Source organism: Mesoplodon bidens (assembly GCF_964165515.1).
Source record: "Mesoplodon bidens genome assembly, chromosome: 14".
Lineage (NCBI taxonomy): Eukaryota > Metazoa > Chordata > Mammalia > Artiodactyla > Ziphiidae > Mesoplodon > Mesoplodon bidens.
The window spans coordinates 10,375,232-10,402,265 of record NC_138170.1 but is presented as its reverse complement, the minus strand read 5'-3'; the positions used below and the strand labels follow the sequence as shown (position 1 = coordinate 10,402,265).

Here is a 27,034-nt window from a genome sequence, read left to right as displayed (position 1 = left end):
GAAAAATTTAGCTTTTATAACAAAATATTTGTTAATAAGTTGCTGTATATCTTCTTTGGTGAGGTGTCTTTCAGATCTTTTGCCATTTTAAAAACTGGGTTATTTTTGTTGTTGTTGACTTTTAAGTATTCTTTGTATATTTTGGATACAAGTCCTTTTTCAGTTATATGTATTGCAAATATTTTCTCCCAGTCTGTGGCTTGTCTTTTCATTCTCTTAACAATGTCTTTTGCAGAGCAGAAGTTTTTTATTTTAATGAAGTCTAACTTATCAGTTTTTTTCTTCCATGGGTCACAGTCTTGGTGATGTATTAAGATTCATTGACAAGCTCCAGGTCACCTAGATTTTCTCCTGTGTTATCTTATAGAAATTTTATAATTTTGCATCTATCATTTAGGTCTGTGATCCATTTTGAGTAATTTTTGTGGAAGATGTAAGATCAATGTCTACATCTATCAATTTTTTTTGAATGCAAATATCCAGTTGTTCCCAGCACCATTTATTGAAAAGACTATCTTTTCTCCATCGATTTGCCTTTGCTCCTTTGTCAAAGATCAGTTGACTATATTTATGTGGTCTGTTTTGGGGCTCTATTCTATTTGTCTAGTCTATCTGATATATTTATCTGTAGTTTCACTAATACCACACTCTCTTGATTATTGTAGCTTTATAGTAAGTCTTGAAGTTAGATAGTGTCAGCTCTCTGACTTTGTTCTTCTTCTTCAGTATCATATTGGCTATTCAGATCTTTTGCCCTTCCATATAAACTTTAGAATTAATCTGTCGATGTCCATGAAACAATTTGCTGGCATTTCAATTGGGATTACATTGAATATATAGATCAAGTTGGGAAGAACTGACATTTTGATAATACTGAGTCTTCCTATCCATGAACATATAACATCTCTCCATTTATTTAAATCTTCTTTGATTTCTTTCATCGGAGTACTGAGGTTTTCCTCATACAGAGCTTTTGCATATTTTGTTAGGTATATTCCTAAGTAATTAAAAATTTTTGGTGCTAATATAAATGGTATTTTTCTTTTAAATTTCAAGTTCCAGTTGTTCTTTGTTGGCATATAAGAAAGCAGTTGGTTTTTATACTTTTTATATGATTATTTTATATATTAACCTTGTGTCCTCAACCTTGCTATAATTGTTCATTAGTTCCAGGTTTTTTGGTTTTGTTTTTGTCAGTCCTTTTAGGTTTTCTATATAGACAGTCATGCCATCTGGAAAAAAGAGACAGTTTTATGCCTTTCTTCACAGTCTGTATACTTTTTATTTCATTTCTTGTCTTACTGCATTAGCTAGGACTCCCAGTATGATAGTGAATAAGAGTGTTAAGAGGGGACCTCTTTGTCTTGTTTCTGATCTTAGTGGGAAAGCATCTAATTTCACACCATTAAGTGTGATGTTAGCTGTAGGGTTTTTTGTAGATGTTCTTTGTCAAGTTGAAGAGGTTCCCCTCTATTCCTTTGCTGAGAGTTTTTATCATAAATGGGTATTGGATTTATTAATTACTGATTCATTTTCTAAAAGATATGGGCCCTTGGCACATTTTAAGTTGGGTTTTGTCTTTTTATTATTGAGTTGTATGAGTTCTTTATTATTTGGATACAAATACCATATCAGATATTGTCTTGCAAATATTTTTTCCCATTTTGTGGGTTGTCTTTTCACTTTCTTGATGGTATCCTTTGAAGTACAAAAGTTTTAAATTTTGACAAAATCTAATTTATCTATTTTCTTCCTTCATTGCTTGTGTTTTTGATATCACATCTAAGAAAACATTGTTTAATCCAAGGTCACAAAAATTTACTCCTGTGTTTTCTTGTAAGAGTTCTTACATTTAGGTTTCTAATCCATTTTAAGTTCATTTTTTGTATATGGTGTGAGGTAGAAGTCCATCTTCATTCGTTCACATGTGAATATCTAGTTGTCTCAACACACATTTATACTTTTTAAAGTCTTTGCTAATTATAAAATCTAGGTCAAATATGGATCTGTTTCTATTGACCAGTTTTTCTCTTAACCATGGAGTATGTTTTCCTGTTTCTTCATATATATAGCTTTTCTTGTTTACTGGACTGTTATGTATGATACATCATAGGACTCTAGATCTGCATTGCCTTCTTGTGAAGAATGTTAATTTTTGTTCTCACAGGCAGTTAAATTCTGACAGATCATCTTGACCTTGTGGCAGCTAGGTTTTACGTTTTATTGGGGCAGGTGTATTTCAGTTTTGCTCTTAGTCCTAGAGCTAATCTCTTAGTCCTAGAGCATAATTTTTATTCCTAACGTATGGCCTTTTAGGTGTTTCACTGGACATTCCCAAATGTTTACCAAGCTCCTCTAATTTGGCAGAACTTGAACTCCAAGCTCTATTTCTCCTCCAGAGGGCAGAAACTGAGTCTCTGTTCAACTCTCAGTTTTCCAGCTGTATTTTACTCAGTCACCTTGGAATATTACCTGATTCTGTGCAATTCAGGAGCCAGCCAAGAAATGGAAAGGAATTTATATGTGGATTTGGGGGCCTACCCCCTTATGGCTTCCCTCTTACTGGGGATTTTTCCTTTTCAGCTTCCAGCATCATTGGCAGTCTCAAACTCTTATTTTCCACTTCCTCAGGCAAATGAGACTATGGGTTTCTTCTGGAGTTCTATCTGCCCCATGATTTGCCAGCTAGGGAGTTTCCTTAACGGCATCAACATGGATTTACTCTGGTGTGGTCCCCTTATTTCAAGAGTTGGATCCTTTCCAGTTTCTGCCAGCTTTTGATAGCTTTTCTAGCCTTCAAACAGTTGTCTTAAAATATTTTGTTCAGGGAATTCCCTGGCGACCCAGTGGTTAAGACTCTGCAGTTTCACTGCTGAGGGTGCGGGTTCGACCCCTGGTCGGGAAAGTAAGATCCTATAAGTCGTGTGGCGCGGCGTGGCCGGCAGTCAATCAATCAATCAATTAATAAAATAAAATATTTTGTTCAGAGTTTATTATCATTATTGGCAAGAGGATTAGTCCAATACAAACTACCCCACCATTTCCAAAAGCCAGAAGGAGCAGACTAAGGAATTTGGACTTTATGCTGCAGGCTAGAAGATTTTAAATAGAGGATTAACAGGTTGAGTTCATGCTTTTGGGGAGATTAGTATGGGGATAGTTTGTAGAATGGATTGGTGAGGGGAAAGCCAAGAGACAGGGAAGCAGTCAGGAGACCCCTGCAGTAGTTCAGGAGAGAGGGGACCAAGGTCTCAATTGGGGAAGAGAGACAATAGAAATGGAAAAGGATGGTCACATGGGGGAGATTAAAAGAAAAAATCCAGTTTCTGGGAGGGACTATGGGGCTTTCCCACATGGAAGGGTTTTTTTTGTTTGTTTTTGTTTTCATTTTTTTGCCACACCATGGCATGCAGGATCTTAGTTCCCTGATTAGGGACTGAACCCACGCCCCCTGCAGTGGAAGCATGGAGTCCTAACCACTGGACCACCAGGGAAGTCCCTGGAAGGGTTTTTAAATGACCAGTGAGAATTACCATCATTCCGTATCAGAGAGTCTGGCCAGGTTAAAGTTTATTCCAAGGTGTGTCTCTGTGGAGGCCTGAAAACTTTATTCACCTGGTGTTAGTCCTGGGCAAATGACCTGACTGAAACCTGAGTCACTGCTGGTCTTCAGGTCTCCCTGGCTCACCTGAGGGCTATTGAAGGCCACCTAAAGTCTACTTAGAGCTTGAGCCTGGGTCAGTTGTGGAAACAGCCTGTTTGCCCCCAGCCCCAAGGTCTGGAGTAGAACTGGACCAACCTGGGGAAAGATAGGAAAAGAGGTTACCAATGCAGGCCACTCTGCCTGGACACGTCTCAGCATCCACTGTCGGGGCCTGTTCTCTTCAAGTTGGCAGCCATTCATCCTTGACCTTTTCTGCTAGCTGTGTTGCTTTCTCCTTCAACAGGTCAAATGGATGATGTACTGGATTATATTTGCACTTTTCACCACAGCAGAGACATTCACCGACATCTTCCTTTGTTGGTAAGTACTCCAGGAATTGGGACTTTTCCAGGAAAGATGTTGCCAAGTGTCAGGGAGAGGTGGGAAGGTCTGAAAGCAGTCTCAAACCTTATTAGCACAGAGAAGCAGGTGCAGGAATGCTAACTGGAACATTTCAAATCAATTAGTCTGTAAAACTGTTCTTCAAGTAACTATTTATTGAATGACCATATAAGAGCAGGTATTGTTCTTACAATGATATAATGATGGGCAAGATAAACACAATTCCTCAATTAATGGAGTTGGTAAAGAAGCATTCTTATGTTAAAAAAAATAAAAAGGAGAAAAACAGTACACAGAAGTGTGCAATAAAACTAAGTTTCTCCCCTACAACACTCACTCTCACCATTACTGCTTTTCACAATTGTATATACTTTTAAAAAATGTATGTGTGTGTATACGTACACACATATACACATACTTTTCCTTTTTTTTAAAACAATAGTACTGGGGCTTCCCTGGTGGCGCAGTGGTTGAGAGTCTGCCTGCCAGTGCAGGGGACGGGGGTTCGGGCCCTGGTCTGGGAGGATCCCACATGCCGCGGAGCAACTAGCCCCGTGAGCCACAAATGCTGGGCCTGTGCGTCTGGAGCCTGTGCTCCGCAACGAGAGGCCGTGATAGTGAGAGGCCCGTGCACCGCGATGAGGAGTGGCCCCCACTTGCCGCAACTAGAGAAAGCCCTCGCACAGAAACGAAGAGCCAACACAGCCATAAATAAATAAATTAATTAAAAAAAAAAAAAAAAAAAAAAAAAACAATAGTACTGTAGTATACCTAACAGTTCTCATTTTGTTTCTTAAATTTATTTTTGAAATACTTTGACGTAAGCATAAATAGATCTACCTACTTTTTTAAAGGCCACATCGAATTTCATGGTATAGGTAGATCATAATTTATTTAATCAGTCCCCTTTTGATGGACAGCTTTTTCTCTCTCATGAACAATGCAGCTATTACAGCAATGGACCAAGTGAAAATCATAAGCTTGGTGTTTGTATTCATATATTGTGTCTTAGCTGAAAGAGGCTGTGAATAATATACAGTATCCTGTTTCTATCTAAAGGGTCTGAGTTTGTGCACATGTGAATGTGTACTAAAAATAGTGTGGAAAATACTTGTCTGTTAGCAAAGGTTATTTCCGCAACTTGGGATCATGGGGTCAGTTTCACATTTGCTGTGTTGTATGAATGTTTTACCATGATCAGGTTTCATCAGGGAAAATAATAAAGATATTTCCATTTTGGGGAAAAAAAAAAGTTCTTACCCCAAAAAGGATTAGCCTGGACTTTCCCTCTGGGATGTCCTAGATCAAAAGACATCCACTTCTCTGAACACTACTTCACTGAATCCTGTCTTGGGTCAGTGGCCTTAATGACCTCAGTGTGTAGTTTTTCCCCTGATGGAGCCTGGCTTTCATCTCTACTGGGAGAGATAGATGTCTCAGCTATTATGGCCTGAATCTGGAAGGAAAGAATCTGGATTACCTAATTCAGTATGCTTGTGCCATTCTGCCCTGTCCTGTGCCCAGATAAACAACAGACTGAAGACGGGGCTGAGTCTCCAGGACTGGAGACGGAACTCTGCTGAGCCATTTTTTGGTCTTCCCCAGACCTCAGAGGCTGGCACTAGGAGGTGGACCTCATTTTGTGCAGAGCTACAGCAGGGAGGTTCCTGTCTGTCCTGCAGAGATGAGGAGAACAGGCCAGACCCAGTGAGGGTTGTATAGTCGATTAAAGAGCATGGCCAGCAGTTCATGTAGTGCAGCCTTCTTAATGATGCCCTCCTTCTATCTGGTGCCAGGTGGCCTCCTGCTGTCCTCCTGTCCCTTTTCATGAACAAAGCGGGGAGAGCGTTAGTCTCATGAGCTCTTTCCCGGGGGTTTCTGGCATTTCAGCCTTGCTGCTCTTTCCTGGGTGGAAGTCCTGCCTGATGATGGATATGTTGCTCCCTGGTAGCTAGAATATGTTTTATCCATGGCCCTGGAATTTTAGTCTCATGCCTAATAAGTGCTCAACAACTGTTTCTGGGATTGATTTGATTTTGATTTTGGGAGATGTATTACTTTTTTTTTTAATTAAATTTTTGTCTGTTTATTTATTTATTTATTTTTTGTTGCGGGATCTTCATTGCAGCATGTGGGATCTTTCGCTGCGGCGTGTGGGCTTCTCTCTAGTTGTGGTGTGTGGGCTCTGTAGTTTGTGGTGCGTGGGCTCAGTAGTTGTGGTGTGTGGGCTTAGTTGCCCCGCGGCATGTGGGATCTTAATTCCCCGACCAGGGATCGAAGCCACGTCCCCTGCATTGGAAGGTGGATTCTTAACCACTGGACCACCAGGGAAGTCCCAGTGTATTACTTTTCTGTTGCTGCAGTAACAGATTACCACAAATTTAGCAGCTTAAAACAATACAAATTTATTATTTCACAGTTTCTGTGAGTTAGAAGTCCAGGTAGAGTCAACTGAGAACTCTGCTGAGGAACTCACAAGGCCAAAACCAGGATGTGGGTCAGCCAAGGCTCTTATCTGGAGGCTCTGGGGAGATTCCACTTCCAGGCTCATTCAGGTTGTTGGCAGAATTCAGTTCCTCGTGGCTGTAGGACTGAGGTCCCCATTTCCTTGACGTGTGCCACTCTGTCATCTTCAAGCCAACAATGGCATGTCACCTCCATCTTCTTCTGTTACCAGCCAGAGAAAGATCTCCGCATTTGCTTTTAAAGTCTCAGGGAATTAGATTAGACCCACCTCAGTAATCAAGTATAATCTCCCTATCTTAAAATCAGCTGATTAATTACCCTAATTACATCTGTAGAATCCCTTTGCTACATAAGGTAACATATTTGTGGGTAACATGGGGAGGAAGGCCATAGGATCAAGGTCATGTGCTGCATGCCACAGGAAGGCATCTGATAACTAGGGTATTTGGAGCATGTGTACAGGTATGGGTAGAATCCCCCTCTCTTCCTGACCCACGTGGAGGCCTCATCTGGTCCCTCATTGGTCCCTCTGAGCTGGTGCTGTCCAGGCTGTTTGTGGGTAGAAAGTGAGGGTCCCTTGCCTCTCTCCGGGCACGGTAGGCTCTGCTTCTGCAGGGAATGGTTCGTTGGGGCCCTTCCCTGCCTGCCTCGGTTCACAGCCTGGACACACCCTCAGCCTGCTTTCTCTTTTCCTGCCAACCTCCAGGTATTAAAGATCCTGGTCTCCTCCTAGGAGAGTCCTTCCTCTCCACCCTCCCTCTCGCCCTGGGAATGGACACGGGATAGACCCATCACACACAGGGCCCTCTTTCCCTGCCAGGGAATGGACACCGACTCAGCTGCTCTGAGCTCTGTTTAGAATTGAAAGGAGGGCGGGGTAGTCCTGCACCTTCTGGCTTCCTAGAAGCCTCTTTTAACTTTTGTTTACTTCCAGGACAGGAGGTCACCCCTCATGTGTATACGCTTCCCGTCACTCTTCACTCATCCCCATCCTGCTCTCTCCACCCCTCCACCAGGGCAGTTCCCTCTTCATTGGTAACTTCTAAAAACTTTCTATGTTGATGAAAACAGCAACTGTGTATGGTCACAGAAGAGATAGGACGGTGGCTTTTTTCACAGTTTGTGTAAGTGATTTCATTTAATTTTTTAAAAACTATAAAATACACATGACAAAATAAAATTGAAACAATACACTAAAAAGTAAGTAGGTGCCTCTTCTTGTCCTCTATTCTTCTATGTTGGTGGCTTAGGGGCAGGATTCTTTTCTCCGCTGTAGTGTGTGTTTGTGTGTGTGTGTCTGTCTGTCTAGCCTCCCTCCGTCTATACTCTTCCCTTCCTTTCCTGTCCTGGCTAAGATACACAGTCTTTACTCCTACCCAGGATATCTCGTTCCACAGTAGAGAGGTAGGGAGGTTTCCCACTTATGTCCTGTGGTGTGAGGCTTTAGATTTCAGCAGTAGCTCTCAGCTTCTTTTGATACCACGGGGCAGCTGGCATCCCCAGGGACCTCCTCAGGTGGCCCGCATGCCTTACCGGCAGTCACTGGCAACTTAGACTAAAACTTGAGGCCCACTCAGTCCTAAGCTCATTTCCTCACATGAATCTGCAAAGGGGAGAGGGCCCTCACCCACCAGAGAGTCATGTGTAGAGACTTCTGAGAGATTTGCTCTGGGCCCACCAAGGTTGAGCTGATGCCAGGTACATAGTAAGAATTATGAAGTAGATGTTTGTGGGCGGCGGATGGAGATTTGGAGAGAAGCAAGGCTCTTGATCCTCACTAAGACATTGTTCCATATCACATTGCACATTATGGGGTCACCTGTTGGCTTCCGCTCTCCTGCTAGGTGATAAAAACCCTAAGGGCGAGGCCATGCCTAACCTAGCTTTGCTTTCCCTGTACTGCTTAGCACAGACCTTTCACCTCATAGCTTTTCAATAGAATTTTCCCAACTGAATGAATCAATCAATAAGCTAGTTGTTATCTTTGAGTTGAAAGTGGGGCAGGAAAAAAGCTTGAGGAGAGAAATTGAAAGAAAACGTAGTGATTGCTAACAGTAGGAGGCAGTCTTGAGATTCGAGTTTTGCTACTAAGACTCTAAAGGAGCCTACTTTTAACCAAAGTCCTGGAAAGGTCGAGAATTAGCAGGCTGTAACCTCTTCCTTTTTTCTTCTCTGGATATTCATGTCAGCTTTCTGCCCAAGGAACAAACCCATTCCATTGTGATTCTTCTATAACTAGTGGATTTCGCTTCAAAGGAAGCCCCATCACCCAAGGTGGACAGGGGAATACAGCGGAGCCCTCTGTGTCCTGGTCTAGAGATGCCAGGGAGTGCGGTATCCTGGTGGTCTGGAGACCACCAAGTGAAGTCTGCTACCCCAGTTGGTCATTGGAGATGCTTTGCCAGCCTGACAAGAGAAGATTTGGGAGGTGAAGCCAGAAGGTTAGGAGGCAGGAAGGTTTTCAAAGGCTGTGTCAGCATGGATGGGGCACATGGGAAAGATCCTGATGAACAGGAGGCTCAGTAGCACGCTGGCCAGAGAATAAAGGGTCTCTGGCAGCCCAGAAAGATTGCTCAGGATCTAATGTTCACCCCCCCCACACCCCCACCCAGCCTGGGGCAGGCTCTTACAGTTGGTCCTACACTGTGAGGGTGTGACTGTGGGGAATCAGACTCTTGTACCTATGTTTGCACAGAAGTACAACCTCTATCTGGAAATCAGATGCCCGCAGAAATTCCACTTCTGGGCATTTTCCTAAAGGCACGTTGGCATAGGTAAGTAAAGAAGCACGCTCCAGGAGATTCACTGCAGCTCTGTTGTAGTAGCCAAAGATTGTAACCTTTGTAGATATCCATTCATGGGGGTCTGGGTAGATGCTCATGCCCCCATACACAGCCATTAAGAAGAGTGAATAATAAGAGCCTGATGTACAAAAAAAATAAATGAAATAAAATTCAAAAATTCAAAAAAAAAAAAAAAAGAAGAGTGAGGCCTGGGGAATTCCCTGGTGGTCCAGTGGTTAGGACTCCGCGCTTTCACTGCCAGGGCCCAGGTTCGATCCCTGGTTGGGGAACTAAGATCCCGCAGGCCACGTGGCACAGCCAAAAAAAAATAATCCCCAAAGTGTACTGTTAATCGTGTGTGTGCAGTAGGGGGAAGCAAGGTGTAGGAGGGGGTGCAGAGAATGCCACTAGGTGAGCATGGGGGACATTACGGGAGTCATATATACCCACACAATTGTATATCTTAGCCCTAGTCCACTTCTGGAAGGATGCACAAGAAACTGATGATGTTTATGCTTTTGGAAAAGCATCCAGGATGGGAAGGAGACTCTGCTATATACTCTTTTGGACTTCTAGAATTTTTTAAACTATGTGCACGCATGACCTATTTTTTAAAACACCCGTCTTTTACATAATAAACAAAAGAGCAGCAGTGCGACAGAACCCCCTGGGATTATCCGTGAATCTTGGGTTGATGCCTGAGCTTTGCCGGTTCATTTGTCCCTTGGGGCTGACAAATACTTGTTTTCCAGACAAAACTTCCTTCATTGTTCATCACCAGAGTGTTCAATTGTGGGAGAAGCACACCTCTGTTCCTTCAGCTCCTTCTCTTTTCTGGCTGTGAAACATTAAGCAGTCTTGACATGAAAGTGTCCTTTAGTTGCTAAGGGAATATTCAGGAAGGGCCTGCCAGAAGCAGAAGGCAGTGGACTAGGATGAGGAACGGAGGAGGGGGTGGAGCCGCTGACTGGAGTGACGTGAGAGTTAAAGGGCTCTGAAACGACTTGCTAGAAATCGCTCTTTGCTTTGGCTCTCTTATCAGGGAGGATGCCTGGGAGGGGTTTACTTTTCTGATTCCTCAGACTAGCCCAGGTGTCACTTTCCCTCATCGCATCTGTTTTAATGGTACCCAGACTTTGTTTTCAGGTCTGGTAAGACATGCAGACACAGAAATGACTCTCATGAAGGAATAAGTTCGTTATATTCACAGATCCCTAGAGGTACAGCCCGCTGCGCAGAGCCACGTGGGGAAGCACGGGGCTGATCAGGAAGCAGAGGCAGGAAGTGTGGGCAAGAGACTGTGTTGTGGTTTCCATGGGAGAGGCAGTCTCTCCAGAGTCAGCAAGGTCCCAAGATGTCAAAGCATCAGAGTACAGAAAATTTAAAAATATGGTTAATACACATCCGGCCTGCCAAGTATGGTTGCACAGGTTGCTCATAGCACAAGATATCTGGCCAAGGAGGCGAGTGGAGCTGAAATTCGGATGAAGCCCTGTTTGCAAGCCATGTGCTCGCAGGACTGCATCCAGCTGAAGGACTTGGCTTTTTCTCACACGTGCAGAGGCACCACATGGGTTAGCAGAGGCCCGTGCTGGCACTTGTCTCAGGTTGCTATTCTATATTAATTGTGATGATTTGAGCAATCTCTGTTTCCTTGACTGGACTACCAGTTCCAAGGACGCCAGAACCTTGTCTATGTTTCCCGCTAGACTGGAAGCTCCAAGAGAGCAGGCAGGGGTCAGGCCTTCTTTGCTTCCCACTGTCTCCTTGGTGCTCAGCACCAGCTGCCAGCTATGGGTGCTGGGTGAGTGTTTATGGGATGCATAAACAAATGGCATGCAGGACTTTAAACTTCAGAATCGTATGTTATCTGTACCCCGAACTCTTCTTTCTTTTGGCACCAAAAAGATCAAGACCTTTTTGCCTGCTGTTGGTTTTTTTAATTAAATTTAATTTTTTAATTGAAGTGTAGTTGATTTACAACGATGTGTTTGTTTCAGGTGTAAGCAAAGTGATTCAGTTTTATATATATATATATATATATATATAATTTTTTTCAGATTCTTTTCTCTTATGGGTTATTACAAAATGTTAAGTATAGTTCCCTGTGTTATACAGTTGGTCATTGTTGGTATCTATTTTATGTATAGTAGTGTGTATATATTAACCCCAAACTCCTAATTGATGCCTTCGCTCCTCCCCGCCAGCCTGCTGTTGATTTGAGCAGGGTGAGTAGCATCCTTTTTCCTGGCAAGAGTTGGGCTCCCATCCCTGCCTTTTTGGAGACTAAGATGATAGCCAAGGAGGGGAGACTTTCATTCTCAGTCTGGCGATTCTTTGTCAGCTCCGCCCTACTGTAAATCCCTACTGTAAATCCTGTGTTTGTGCCTTCTTGGCCTCCAGTGAAGAGTGAATGACCGGGAAATTGGGCATGGCTGATTGTGGCATCTGGGCCTACAGGAGCCCCGGCTCCAACCGAAATGAGCAGAGCTCGGAAGGAAGCTCCAGCTGTTGTCAAGCATGGTCATAGGGTGATTGTTGGAGAGACCCCAGGTCCCTGGCTTGCTTGACAACGAAAGAAAACACGAACCGACTTTGGGAATTCCCTGACGGTCCAGTGGTTAGGACTCAGTGCTTTCACTACTGAGGGTCCAGGTTCAATCCCTGGTTGGGGAACTAAGATCCCACAAGCTGAGCCGTATGGCCAAAGAGGAAAAAAAAAAATGAACTGGCTTTCAAGAGGCCTTGGGCTTGTGCCTTGGATGTGCTTGTGTGTGCATACACCTTCATGGGAATCTGGGGGCCAGGCGGCCGTGTGCAGGCAGGAGAGGTGTCTATGCCCCCAGGTCTCATGTTTCAAAGGCTCAGAGAACCTAATGGAACCTAATGGAATGTGTATTTTCTCATCTCTCTCCAGGTTTCCATTCTATTATGAACTAAAAATAGCATTTGTAGCCTGGCTGCTGTCCCCCTACACAAAAGGCTCCAGCCTCCTCTATAGGAAGTTTGTACATCCCACGCTGTCTTCAAAAGAAAAGGTAATTTATGTTGCTCTGCCTTGCGCTCCTTCCAGCGAGTGAAAAAAATTTTTTAAGTGATTAAAAAAGAAAGGCAGGTTGTTTTATTGCAGGAGACTCTTAATTGACTCTTATTTCCCCCCTCCAACATTTGTTCCTTCTAATCTTTCTTTTTTAAGTCTGTTTTTATGACCTGCTTAGAAATAATGGTGAAATTCTCAAAAGGATATTATTCATCATTATTTATTGTAAAACAGTTCCATACATTGAAACAAAAAACAGAAAAGATTCACTCATAATTCAACTCCCCAAACTGAATTTCCTTCCTTTTATCAGGCTCAGCTCCTGTCCTTTTGCAGATAGGATTTTTACACAGACTATTAAAATACTTTAAAAATTTAACATAAACAGGAAAGTTGAAACCTAGAGAGATTAAATGATTTGAACCTGTACCCAGATAGCTACTAACAGAGACTGGAATATAATAAATTTCTAGTACGTTTGCTTTATTGTTCAATGATAAAATGTATGCTACCAATGAAATACCTGCTACTTTAGTAATTATCAGTCAAGAAGTATTGAGAATAGTCATAATAATTTGTTTCATGCTATTTATCTTTTGTTTGTTTCGCTTCACAGTACTTCACATACATCCTTGAAATGAAAATGTAGGTTTGTCTATTGTCAGAGATGGAAAAAATAAGATAGGGAGAAATTGCAGGAAGGGGTCAACAATAACTAAGGATTCAAGGAGGAATTACAACTTACACCTCCTGAAAAGAAATTTAAGCTACTTATAAGATAATGTCACTGTCTATAAAATTATTTTTTGTTTAACATCTCCACTGAACCTAATTTGCCGGATTTGCTTTCAATGGATTATTCCATTATTTTCTTAAGATTTCATACAGTAATAGATGCCGAGACCACTAAAACAAACATGACCTCTGTCTTATTAATTTGTTTGGTAGCTCCTTTTTTAAGTTCAATCCAGTCTGTGAAACGTTTCTTTAAAATAAAATTTTAAGCGTACATTAAAAAAAAAAAAACCACTCCAAATCAAAAAGCAACAACAAAAAAGCTGAGCAGATGCAATATTTATCTTCTGAGATCTTAGACACCATGGCATATCATCCTTTTTCACTTGGTCTTCCTAATGACCCACGACAATCACCACACATAGTATATAGTTCCTTCTGTTGACTTCTTATCTTAGAATAAATTCTCAGGAGTGGAATTACTGGGTCCAATATTGTATAATTCATTAATGATATTATATGACTTTCTAAACTGATTGTGTGGTAGGATTCTACAGTGTGAATTAGGAGCACTGTTGGTGGCTTGATATATTCATTTCTCTTGCTTCTGAAAGTTGGATACTTTGGACTTCCAGGGGAAGCCTTTGAGTATATCGGTTGGATGAGCAGGCTACTGTAGACGTGTCTGAGAATCCGTTTAGGAACTAGGACACACTTCCCATCTCAGAGGGTGGATTTTGAGGAAGGGTAATCCCTGTCTCGACCTGGTTATCAAATCTCTATTCTTCCTGCTTCCCTTTCTCCAAACACTGGACTTACCCTGAAGCTGCCAGTGTAATTTCCATTGAAATGAAGGTGACTGACTCTTAAGAGCTGCCAAGAATCACTTCTGGAGTCAGCCAGGGGTCACAATGGAAACTTAGTGTTGTGACTTCCTGAAGAAACTTAAACAAGGACAAGGCAGGGGGTTGACTGCCCACCTGCATACCTCAAAGCGAAGGAAGTGCACCGATGTGCTGAACCTCAAATGAAATGGAGGCCAAGTGTCATTGACTGAACTCTGCAATGAGCTCCTGTGATTACAAAACAGCTGTTTTCTTAAAACAGTGACAACAACAACCCAAACCAAACAAACGAAAAGAATGAGCCAACGTTGATTCAAATTTGAACTAAACCAATATCTTACTTGGTCTTGGTCCCTGAAGTAGATGTCAGTCCTCTTTCCCATCTCACCTTTACCTTGTGGTATGATGCTGGATGACTTCTAATTTCTGTTTTTATTTTGTTATCTGTAAAATGATCTTCTCTGTCAACAAAAATAACACCTATTTCTTTCTATGTCCTAATCCCTCCCATCCATATATACATGGGGAGGGATTTGGATATTGTATGAAATAGCTATGGAATAACAGAATTTCAGAGCTGCTGGGGCCTGACCTCCTTGAGATAAGGAAGATGACAATGGTTCTTGGTTATTGAAACCAGCCACTGTGTCAGGTGCTTTCCTGGAATGATCGCATGTAATCCTCACCTTGCTCCACAAGTTAGGTGCTACCAGGGTCCTCATTTTTCAGAAGGCAGAACCGTGAATAGAGGGTAAGTCCTTGCCCAGGTCTGACAGCCAGTTAGTGGCAATGCCAGAGAGAATCAGTGATTGGGCAAGCCCCCAAGCTCAGCGCTCAGGAGAAGGGAGAAAAAACAGAGATTTATTCGAGCTTTCCAACTCAGTGTGCCTCTGTTTTCCTTTGACAGGAAATCGATGATTGCCTGGTCCAAGCAAAAGACCGAAGTTATGATGCCCTTGTGCACTTTGGGAAGCGAGGCTTGAACGTGGCGGCCACGGCGGCGGTGATGGCTGCTTCCAAGGTACCATGCTGGGACCTGACCACCATGGTTGTAACTTGCCCAGAGACAGGCTAAGGACCAATCAGGTTCCTCATCCTTTTTGGGGTCCCATTGAAAATCTGAGGGGAAAAAGGGTGAATCTTGCCCCCAGAAAACTGCACACCCCCACACACAAGTGATTTATGCAATATTGAGGGGTTCCCAGAGCCCCTGAAGCTCATCTGTGGGTCTCCTGTTAAGAACCTCTAAAGTACTTGGAGTGTAATCCTTGGATGCAGAGAACAGAGAAGGGGAGGAGAGGGAGCTCTTCTCTGCAATTTCCCAGGGTGCACTGGGAGAGTCACCTAAATAGACAGGTGCAGACACTTATTACCTGAGTGAGTGGATGCACTCCATGCTCACATGGCCCCACAGATCCAGGGGAAGGAACCCAGGGTCCTAGAATAAGTTGAGTGGTTCAAACGTGGAGGACAATGATATGTGTAGCAGCAGTAACTAGAGATAGAGGAGGCTTGAAATAAATACTGGTCTTGTGGGATATTGTGATATAAGCAATTACTTCCTTCTTTTTTCCACCCAGCCCTGTTCAAAGGCCCTCCGTGTTCCTTCCCAGCTTCCTCTCCCATCACATTCTCCTTGTGTTTTGTCAGTTTCTCCTTATGTGCTCAGCCCTGAAAAATTAAATTGGTAGATGTTTACTCTCAGAGTAAATTCAGCAGATTGCCCTAGTGTTTCCTGGTGACAACACCTTCCTCCAAATCTACAGGTAGAGTAGGGGTCTACAGTTGGCTGAGGGTGGAGGAAAGGCAGTTATGCTTATGTCTGGAGAGATACAATGGTTGGGAGGTGATCTGTATTAATTAGCAAAGGGAAGCTATGAGTCCTGGGTGGCGATGTGAGGGTTTGGGGGAAGGAGAGGGTAGAGCTGTGAAAGGGTTTGGGAGAGGACGATTAATACAGATCTTCGTGCTCCATGGGCTCCCGGTGGATGGTGGGATGGAGGGTGTTGATAGCCAGTTGGGTCAGGGGACTGAGCTGGGTTTTCTGGGCCCTGAGCCAGAGAGAGGAACTTTAGGAGCATTTCTGGGAGAAAAACTTAGCACACGGGGCTGGGAGTTTGAAAAGCACCTTCCACATAAAGTCAGGGAGTTCTGCAGACAAAGGCTGGCGGGGAGACAGGAGAACCAAAGGGGAGTGATTCCTATTTCAGCGAAGGACCAGGTGCTTCTGTAACATAGAACCATAGTGAAGTGTTCCGCTGATACCTGGAAGGTCCCTGTCCACCTTAGGTACAATAGTAACTGGCAAAGTGATGAATCCCATTGAGTATCATTGGAGGGGAAATTCCGCTTTGGTATCTGGAGGAGATGTATCAGGATTTACAAAGAGCAGTGAATTCTAATATCCTTCTGTTTGAGATGCAATCGTTTTAGGCTTTTGTGTTTAAGCTGAAAGAAGAGAACTCAGAATTGCTAAATTCTGAATTCATCAGGCTAACTTTGACACATAAAGCTACGGAAGCCTCCCAGGCCTTCTCTCCACCCCATCTTCTTTGCTTCTGCACCTGAAGGAATATAGGTTACTGCTCTTTTCTCAGCTCAGTTGCAGAGCATCAGTGTGGTATATTTATCAGGGTGGCTCAGTACGGGTCACCAGGCCACTCAGCCATGTGTGTAAATTATATTCTTATGGTAATTCTGTAGGGCCATCCTTTTCCAGGTCTGCCTCAAGCTGGAGCCTCCTGAGTCTTGATACCATCTTGGCCAGTCACCACCAGTCCCTCTGACCACCGGGGAAGCCCGTGAGCCTAGGCCTCCAGCTGGGCACCTTACAACTAACCTGAAGGAAGCTCTAGATAGTCTGAAACTTGCCTCAGAAAATAACTGCTCATTAGTTCTTTCTAGTTGGGCTGAAGTAGTGAGGGACGCCTGCTTCCTGCTGAATTTGGTTTCAGACAAGAAAATTTTCTGCCTTGTGGGGGCTTTGCTTTTCCTCTCTAAATATCTTGAGAGAAAAAACACTATTCTTCCCCCAAAATAATGCCCTCTATCTTTGAAACAGATGTGTACTTTAAAAAAGAAAAGAAAAGAAAAAGAAGAAGTAAAATTCAACCTGGCTGAGGGATAGATCAGTGGTTTCCATAGTAACAATGGACCACTCCACGCCGCGGCCAAAGGATGATAAGTCACCACTGGGTTCAAATCTGGCTTTAGTAACCAAACCACCTGGGAGGCTTTGTTTTTCATTTTTAAACAGATTCTCAGATGTGCTGAATCAGAATCTCAGGCAGTGAGCCCTTGAATCTCTATTTTTTTTTTTTTTTTTCTGTACGCGGGCCTCTCACTGCTGTGGCCTCTCCCGTTGCAGAGCACAGGCTCCGGACACACAGGCTCCGCGGCCATGGCTCGCGGGCCCAGCCGCTCCACGGCATGTGGGATCTTCCGGGATAGGGGCACGAACCCGTGTCCACTGCATCGGCAGGCGGACTCTCAACCACTGCGCCACCAGGGAAGCCCAATCTCTATTTTTAACAAGTTCCCCAGATGATTTTTAAACAACCAACTCGGACTTCCCTGGTGGCTCAGTGGTTAAGAATCTACCTGCCAATGCAGGGGACACGGGTTCCAGCCAGCTCGATGAGAAGCCCTTGCAGTGCAACGAAGAGAAGTCCCCGTTCACCGCAACTAGAGAAAGCCTGCGTGCAGCAACAAAGACCCAACGCAGCCAAAAATAAATAAACAAAATAAATAAATATATTTTAAAAAATAAATAAATAAAATAAACAGCCAACTCTTTACAGGTCACTGCCTGAGGGCCCATCCAGAACCATACACCAGAGGTGATTAGGGTTAAAACAGTTAACTTCTTTAACATTCCTGGGATGCAGATTTAGCTCCTTAGAAGCATTAACCTTGAGAATGAGAAAGCTGAGTCCAGAACGACCTTGTCGATTACCCCAGGGGAACAATCAAAGCAATTTTGTGAAAAAAAGACACTGCCCAGTCACAGTGGCTAGGGTGACCATATAATGTTCAAACAGGACACATCTGAGAGTGAAAGGGTGCTGTAATTATTATGCTGGGACAACAGGAAGAAACTAGGTCTGTTCCAAGAAAACCGGGGTTTATGGTCGCCCTACTCATGGCTCCATTTTACATCTCTTGGACCCTGCCTGTCTCCTCCCAGAAAACACCCTCAAGCTACAAATCAGTTCTCACTGTACATATCCACTGCATTTAGCCAAACAGTTGCAGGAGAGAGGGTGAGGTGACTGAGAGCGTCTCTCTGAGTTCAGACAGATTGAAGGGAGGCTGGGACCAGGTGACCGGATGAGGGGGGTCACTCCTTCCTCATCTGCTCAATTTTCATCCTTTGATGGCTCCCCAGGAGGAGACTGCAGAACTTAACCAGAAGAATGAAAGATCTTCTGCCTACACTTTTAGTTAATCCTTTTTTTCCGTATAACTTTGAGCCCTGAGCCCTTTCCCTAAAAAAGTGAATGTTTGCAGGGTTTTTGGATCATCATGAAGTGTGAAGAAGCTTTGTAAACCATATCATTGTACAAATATAAGTTGTTATTAATGTTAATGTTTTATCTTAGAATAGAAAAGCTAAAACAAACAAACAAAATTACACGTTGGAAATTTCTCCCCAGGCCTACTAACCCCCAGCCCACCCCCCAGTTTTCCCCAAGGTCTAATCCTTGTCCCCGGGAAGTAGTGATGCATTTTTTCTTTCAGCAAAAGCTGCTCTATCTCCTTCCTAGGGGACACACATCGCTAGTACCTTCTTTGTAAGTGTCCCTAGTCTCTTGGCTGGCTCTGAGCTTAGATATTAGCTGTTTCCCAGCCAGTAATTCCACCCAGAGGGAAAATTGAGCCCCATGTCTTTTTAAGACTAGAATTGGAAATCTCTCTCTTTTTAAAATGAATGCTCTAGAAACACATTAGTTAAGCAAAACACATTCTCATGGGAAGAGAAACAATAGTGAGAAAAACCAATTGATCAAGAGTTTTAAAACTGTCAGGTAGGGGTTCCCTGGTGGCGCAGTGGTTGAGAGTCCGCCTGCCGATGCAGGGGACGCGGGTTCGTGCCCCGGTCCGGGAAGATCCCACATGCTGAGGAGCGGCTGGGCCTGTGAGCCATGGCCGCTGAGCCTGCGCGTCCGGAGACTGTGCTCCGTAATGGGAGAGGCCACAACAGTAGGAGGCCGCGTACCGCAAAAAAAGAAAAAAAAAACCCAACTTACTTAAAAGTTACTTAAAACTGTCAGGTAGTTTTAAAACTGACTTCCCTGGCGGTCAAGTGGTTAAGACTACACCTTCCAATGCAGGGGGTGTGGGTTCGATCCCTGGTCGGGGAACTAAGATCCCACATGCCTCACGGCCAAAGAAATAAAAACATTAAAAAAAAAAAGCAATATTGTAATAAATTCAATAAGGACTTGAAAAATGGTCCACATAAAAAGAATCTTCAAAAAACCCCCCAAAAACTGTGAGGTATCCATGCCACCTTATTCCCCTTGACATTTGAACCATATCCTAGGTCTCTTCCACCCGCCCACTTCTCAGGCCTGGTAAACCAATCTTGCTTTTTACCTGTCTCATAACTTGAAAAATAATGCGCTTTTACTTTCCCTGGAGATTCTATCCCTAGAACAGTTCCAGTGCTGCCAATGGTGTTATTAAAGTCACCTGTTTAAGACAGCTTGTCTAAGTAAAGCTGGCATTCTGTGAATTAGGGATGCTTCTTCCCCAGATTGTGTGTGGGGTTTTTCCCCCCTAGAATCTAGTATTTCCTGTTAGATTGTGAGCTTCTGGCCATGAGTGACTATGGATTCTCTTCCTTTGTTTCTTGCTTAGAAAAAACCCCAAACCAAAAACCAAACTTTGCTAACTTGTCTGGTGTTTTGCACTCATTAAACCTTGTTGATTGACCTGAAGAGTAAACTTTTTTTTTTTTTTTTTTTTTTTGTGGCACGCGGGCCTCTCACTGCTGTGGCCTCTCCCGTTGCGGAGCACAGGCTCCGGACGCGCAGGCTCAGCACGCGCAGGCTCAGCGGCTATGGCTCACGGGCCCAGCCGCTCCGCGGCATGTGGAATCTTCCTGGAACAGGGCACGAACCCATGTCCCCTGCATCGGCAGGCGGACTCTCAACCACTGCGCCACCAGGGGAGCCCTGAAGAATAAACTTTTTGATGCCTCCAATCCTGCTCTGCCCAAAATGGTAGCCACTTGCCACGTGTGGCTATTTAAATTTAAATTCATTGAAATTAAGTAAATTTCAATATTCAATTCCTCAGTCTTTACTCACCCCCTTTCAAGTCCTCAGCAGCCAGTGTGGCTGGTGGCTGGCACAGGGATAGAACGTTCCCACCATCGCAGAAAGTTCTCTTGGGCAGCACTGTCCCAAGCCTTCTGTTAAGCCTCTTGGGTTCTCCTTTGCCTTCTTTCCATCTTCTTGCCTGCGGTGCTCTGCTTTGACAAGCGCCCCTCCCTTACCCACTTAGCCCTTTGGGGCCTCTGTATATGAGGTTCACGAGGAAAACGGGGAGATGGAGACTCAGCCCACAGCGTTGCCCGTGGTGGATCTTTCGTTTCTTCATCTCCCCGGACAGCGTGACCTCCACTTTGCTGACTTGCCAGCCAAAGCTCAGGTACTTTGCCTGCAGTTATGGTCAGTGGCCACCAGGGTATAGCCAAGCCTTGGTTATAGCCCTAGCATCTGAACATCTAGGCACAATCACAGAGAGATAAATTATAGTGTTTTCCCACTCATTAAAAAAAAAAAAATTCCCACTCAATTTTGCTTTAAAAACGAACTCTTTAAACAGTTCAGCATAAATAGTTTTAAAAACTGTCCTCTCCCTCTGATCCTTATTGTTTATCCATCACTGCTTTATCTAAACCTCTTGCTTGAATAAAAATCCTGCTTTCAAACAACATGGAACTTTATTCTTGGAACCAGAAGCTCATTCTGGAAAGTTCATAAGCCTAGTGATTTGGGGCTTCTGACCAGACTGGAGTTGTTTGCCTTTGCCTTTGTTTTTTTTTCTTGCCAAAAAAAAACCCCACAATAGACAAAAGCAAAAACTACCTGTTTACGATTAATCAGAGGGCAGGGTGTTAATTTTCTTTTTATAAAACCTCCCTGTATCCACTCATGCTTTGAGTGTATTTCCAAGGAAGAAGAGAAGACTGCTGTCCCTTTTGGATCCCTGTGTCTCCCTTGTCTGGCTTCGCACACTTGTGTCTGCTGAATCTAAGTGGCTGAGGACTCTAGGAAGTTTCGTGCTTGTCCCTTCACCCCTCAGAGGAACATTTCCCAGCCTCTGCGCTAGGACTGTGTGACCTAAAATTAATATTTAGAGTTCACCATGGCAACCATTTAAACACCGAGATTACATAAACTGTTATGGACAACTGCTGAAAAAATTTAAGTGGAGGGTAGGGAATACTTCCCTCCCAGGCAAATCAGCTTGCACTGGAGCTTATTTCCAAAACAACCTGAAGCAGCACCAAGCAAGCCTCGTCCACTGAGGTTCTACCACACTCACCTCTGTTCCTCAACACCCTGTCTTCCTCCCGATGTTTCTACTTGGAATGTCACCTCCCCTTACTCCACTCCATAGATGGTGAGGTGGATTGAAACAAACAAGAGACTCAGTCTCACAAGTCAGCAGAAGGGCTGGCACTCACGCGGAGTTGCTGGTCTGATATTACTTACCAAATCTCTGTTCCAAGTTTGCCTGTGGAGATCATATGTAGCTGGATGCATCGAGGGTCCCAGTGGAAAGAGAGAAGCCCACCTGCCTGCCTGACCTCTGAGAAGAGCCTGGTTGAACCCAGGAGGTCGGAGAAAGCACTTGGCTGTGGCGATGCACCTTCCTTCCCGGTCGCCTCCTCCTCCCTGACTCCTGTCTCCTGTCTCTCCCTCCCTCCTCCCGTCTCTCCCTCAGTGTTGGGGGCAATTCTCCAGGGCCCCGCCTTGCTCTCCTCTCCATCCCAGAGCCACTCATCCTTTCCCTCACCTTCAGCTGTCACCACATGATGCTCCTGGTTCCTCTCCCAGGTCTCAAGTCCAGCATTTCTGGTTCTCTGAACATCTCCTCCCTGTCTCCTGGTACCTTCAGTCAGCATCTCTCTGACTCTAAATGTGTCCCTCCTCTTGTGTCCCAGATTTCTGATGATGACAGAATCACCATCCTCTCTGGACCCCAAGCTCCAGATCTGTCATCTTTGAGTTCCTCCTTCCTCCGATTGACTCTTCAAGTCCTGCCCGTTTGATACCCATTCCTTCCTTCCTTCCAGGCCCTCTTCCAGGCACCCTCCCTTCTAGCTTGGACTATTGCAGTAGCCACTCAAGGGGTCACTGCCACTCTCCCTTCCTGTTTGAGGCCTGTGCGTTTGGCCCTGATCCCAGCCTTCCTGTCTAGTCTCTCCTGACCTTTCTGGTTCTTGTATACTGTACTTACAGCGCCACCTTCAGTGCTGTCCTAGAAATAGCAACTGCTGTTTCTAGAATTTTCTCTTTCCTGCCTCTACTGATGCTAGTTCATCTGCCCCTGTTCCCGCCTGTTTGAAATCCTGTCCACCCTTCAAGGTCAAAAGCCACCTCCTTCACAGCAGCCTCCTTAGATTCCTGGTGGGACTGCTCTCTCACTTCATGGCACCCCAGTGGCCCTCTTGTAGTCATTTATATCCATGTCTTATCTGCACCCCTGCTAGGTGCACAGTACATGGTAAAGGAATGAAGGATGGCTGTTCATATTTTTAGCTGTCACAGCCAGGACAGCAATGCTTAGCAACAAGTATGGGCTTTGGAAATAGGCAGACCCGGGTTAAAAACATCCCAGCTCCAGGACTTCCCTGGCGGTCCAGTGGTTAAGATTCTGTGCTTCCAATGAAGCGGGTGCACGTTCGATCCCTGGTCGGGGAATTAAGATCCCACATGCCACGCGGCCTGGCCAAAAAAAAAAAACAAAAACAAAAACCCAGCTCCCCCACGTGCTGTTGCACCTCTATGAGCCTCAGCCTCTTCACCTGCAAAATGGGCATGATAATGGTTTTTGCCACAAACCAGTCATGAGTCGATGTCCGTAGAGACTTCCCAGGAGGTAGAGCTCATGCCGAGGCACCTGTCAGTCACTTCTCCTGTGTCCGTTTGCTCTGTGAGGTTGATCATGATCTTCACTCACGGTTGAACCAATAAGAGAAACAAGTCCGATGCTGGCCTTGGGAAGTTATTTACAGTCCAGACTTGCGGAGAGGAGGCTGTCTCCTGCTTGTGTGGATCTTTCCCGTCTTTTCTCTGTGGTGCGGTAGCTTGGGCACAGTTGGGGCGTTGCCTGTGCCCTCATCCCTCCCTGTCCACCTTGCCTGTGCTGTGTGGCCCTGGGCAAGGCACTCGGCCACCCTGGGCTTCAGGTCCCTCATTGCTCTGGGCCCAACTTCCGCCTCCTTGTTCAGCCTTGAGGTGAGCAGTGTCTGAATGGCAGCGTCTGTATAACACGTGAGCCCCTGCCCCAAACCCCACCGAGAGGGAGAGGAATGTCAACCTGTGGGTTGTTAGGACAGGAAGGAGCCTTAGGTGCCACTTACCTCACAGGGGAGGACACGGAGATCCCAGTGCTGAGCGGACCCAAGGTCATGCTGCTGCTAGATGCCGAGCTCACACTGAACTGGTAGTTCCTGACCACGTTCTGCTTGGATCTCACACCGCCAAGGCCCTGAGGCCCCATGGCTGAGAGCCTGAGAGATGCCTGTCAGCCCCTGAGAATTGAGTCCCAGCCCAGGGTACTTTTAAGGTTGTCTGCCTGCTCTTCTGACCATTTTATCTGGAGCGCCTCTAGGAGTTAAGAAGGTACATTCATATGCAAAAGACAGCCAGCAACTGCCCCCAAGGCAGGCCCCCACTTTGCCTTGAGGCAAGGCTGGGGCCACGCTTAAATGCAGGTGGTGGGTCGCAAGTTACCTTAAGAGACTAAAGATAGTTTCTTTAAAGCTTTATCACTGTGTCCTAACATATAACATTGTAAATCAACTGTACTTCAGTAAAAAGAAAAAAAGAAATTAGGATATCGAAAAGCAAAACAAATAAACCAAGCATGATCACTGTGATCAAGTGGGCAGTTGTAAATGTAGCTCCACTTTTCACTGAGCAAATGTGTCTTGTGGATGCCCCACCTTTGGGTCCCCTACCCCACTCCTACTCCTTGAAGAGAGATCTGCCACCGCTTTGACCTCCCCTCAGGGCCTGGCCTCTCCAAGGAGGAAGCCTGGACCAAGCAGAGCTTCCAGCTGGGTCTCACTGCTGGCCTTCTACACATGAGGGCTGGACAGCTGCTGCGTGTGGAGTCCTTCCCGGTGACCCCCAAACCCCATCACCTGGGTGCTGGCCTGACTCAGACGACCGGGCCCTGCTCTGGTTTACAGGGACTCTGCTCATGTGTGTGCTGGCATTGTCCTGCACAGCCGTGTCTCACTTCCCAGATCCAGGTCCTCGTCTCCTCAGCAGCTGCCGTCAGCACCTCAGATCCAGCCTGGCCTGAGGTGTTGGCCGGTGTTCCCAACGGGCCTTCCCTCACCAGTTATTGTTCATTTTTGCACTTCATCTCCCGTTAGGGGCACTTCCGGTCTTTATTGCAGACATCCATGTGCCCAGCTCCAACCTGAGGAAGGAAGGCAGAGCAGATACCAGGGGCCGTTCTCCATGTGTGCCACGCAGCGTGTCCAGAATGTTCTCCTGACTCTAAAATCCCACTGGCTTCACTTTGCTCACTACCCAGAAACCTTCAGTGGAGCTCTCATCGAAGGCCAAGTTTAGGCAAAACACAGTTTTTCCAGACCGATCTCCCACTCCTCACCAGCACCCGAGCCTCTTCTGCTCAGACTGGTTCAGTCTCAGTTTCCCACATGCACCCGGGTTTTCCACTCTCACACCTTGGCTCCAACCACTCTCTGGCCACAGTGTCCTTCCCCTGTCTTTCTGATGGTGCAGCCCTTGCCTCGCTCAAGGCTGAGCCCTTGGACGAGGCCTCCCCGGGTATTCTAGCCAACAGTGCTCTCTCTCCGTCCCCTGAGCTCCTGTCGTATGTTTTGCCGTCTGTCATTTGCTGTCTTGTACGCGTTTGTGTCTCGCGATGCCTCAGCCAGACTGTGAGAACCTTTGCGAGTAGGAACCGTGTCATGTTTCCTCTTCATGTTTGTTTCCCCTGCGGGGCTTCACTCAGCGCTTCAGGATCACTCCATCAGCCTTGGCTGCGAAGGAGGGAATGAAGAAGTCAGTGAGTGAATGAGTGACTTGTAGGAGGCCAGGGGAGCGTGGCGCCCGTCAACCCATTTTGTAGGTTTGGTGCCCATGGCTTTTTTTTTTCTTTTCCCCTTTATCAGGTGGCTCGACTCTTTCCTTTTGTCTCCTCTTTGGACCTCAGAGAAGGGCAGGTAACCCCGCTGAGAGATGTGACTAACTCCAGACTGATCCCTTCGGGGATGGAGGCCAGCAGCCACCTGTGTCCATCGGCCCATGGTCTGGATCGGAGCCAGGTGTCTCTCCTCCCGACAGCTGTGTGTGTACATGTGCTTTAATCCCAGAGCCGAGGCCCAGTCAGCCTCCTCCCAGAGCCTCTTATTGTGTTGATTTGGTAGCATCTAACATGCAATTAACTTATTTGGTTTTTTGGTCTGTTTGTTTCATGCCTGGAGAATGAATTGAATTTGACGATTGATGCTATGGTGGGAAGAATTCTTTCTCTCTCTTTTGTTTGTTAATCCAATTCTATGTCACAGACGAGGCCCTTGCCTTCATCCAGCATGTTGAGAAGGAGCCTGCTTGGCCTCGATGTGGAGCATGTATAGCGGTAGAGGTTCACTGTTTTAGCGAGGTGGGAACCCTGTGGGAATTTAGAAGGAAGTACTAACCCTTTTTTTTTTTTCAAATACTTGAATCGCCAGTGGGAAATGTGGTTATGCTGGCGGCTTTGTTATCAGTTGCCTGACTCACTAAAGCCTTTTGTCTTTATTCTCATTGTTATCAGTTGCAGGCAGTAGAAACCATGTGAGGTGAGGTGGGCTAAACTTTGTGCTCTGCTGGAGCCCCCTCCTGTCACTTGTGTCCCTGTCACTGGTGTCCCTTCCCCTGTGTGTCCCTCTGGAAAAGAAGACCTCGTCAAGGGCTTGCAACCAAACTTAGTAACTGTTGAATCGGGGTTCTGTGGGCCCTAATGGCAGGTATTCTTTTAGTGGTAAATTGTTTTACGTAGAATATCAGCTTTTTAAAGGTCTGGGTTTTCCCAGGAACACACTCCCTCCTCTGACTAAGAAGAGCATCAAAATGTAGAAAATTTGCTGTGTGTTAGCTACATGGATTTCTTATTCCTTACAAATCGGGGGAAGGATGAGGAATTAAAGTTCTCAGATTCACAACATTGTAAATCAACTGTATTCCAATAAAAATTAATTGTAAAAATTAAAAAAAATACTTACAGTACATATACATATAAATATGTACATAAAAGTACATATAAGTCCCTAAGGTTTATATCTTGAATCCATCTATAAAATTAGAAAAATGTAGTAATTAAATATAAATGAAAAACTACATCAATAAAATTAAAATTGAAATACAAAAAAGATCTCAGATTAGTAGAAAATTCAGTGACACGGTTTACTTTTTTTAAAATTTACTTTTATTATTTATTTTTGGCTGCGTTGGGTCTTTGTTCCTGCGCACAGCCTTTCTCTGGTTGCAGTGAGCGGGGGCTACTCTTCGTCGTGGTGCGCGGGCTTCTCGTTGTGGTGGCTTCTCTTGTTGCGGAGCACAGGCTCTAAGTGCATGGGCTTCAGTAGTTGCAGCACGTGGGCTCAGTAGTTGCGGCACACAGACGCTAGAGCGCAGGCTCAGTAGTTGTGGCGCACGGGCTTAGTTGCTCCGCGGCATGTGGGATCTTCCCGGACCAGGGCTCGAACCCGAGTCCCCTGCATTGGCAGGTGGATTCTTAACCACTGTGCCACCAGGGAAGTCCCCACAGTTTACTTCTTAAAGTCCAGTTTTCTAAGAGTTTTAGCCAGGAAAAAGGAAAGCTTAAAGTAATCAGGAATAGATTTCCCTCCCTTGCCCCC

General features: G+C 45.1%; 1 protein-coding gene across 4 annotated transcripts in view; it reads left to right on the top strand.

The window, feature by feature from the left end:
* The window catches only part of REEP1 (receptor accessory protein 1), a 112,847-nt gene that overhangs the window by 64,588 nt on the left and 21,225 nt on the right, over window positions 1-27,034 (top strand). For all 4 annotated transcript variants that reach the window (XR_014017422.1, XR_014017423.1, XM_081254023.1 and 1 more), the window contains exons 3-5: window positions 3,948-4,024; window positions 12,212-12,332; window positions 14,822-14,935. Coding sequence is in view for 2 of the 4 variants with exons in the window: in XM_081254023.1 (XP_081110149.1) it covers window positions 3,948-4,024; window positions 12,212-12,332; window positions 14,822-14,935 (312 nt within the window). In the remaining 2 variants the exon portion in view is untranslated. The remainder of the gene's footprint in view (window positions 1-3,947; window positions 4,025-12,211; window positions 12,333-14,821; window positions 14,936-27,034) is intronic.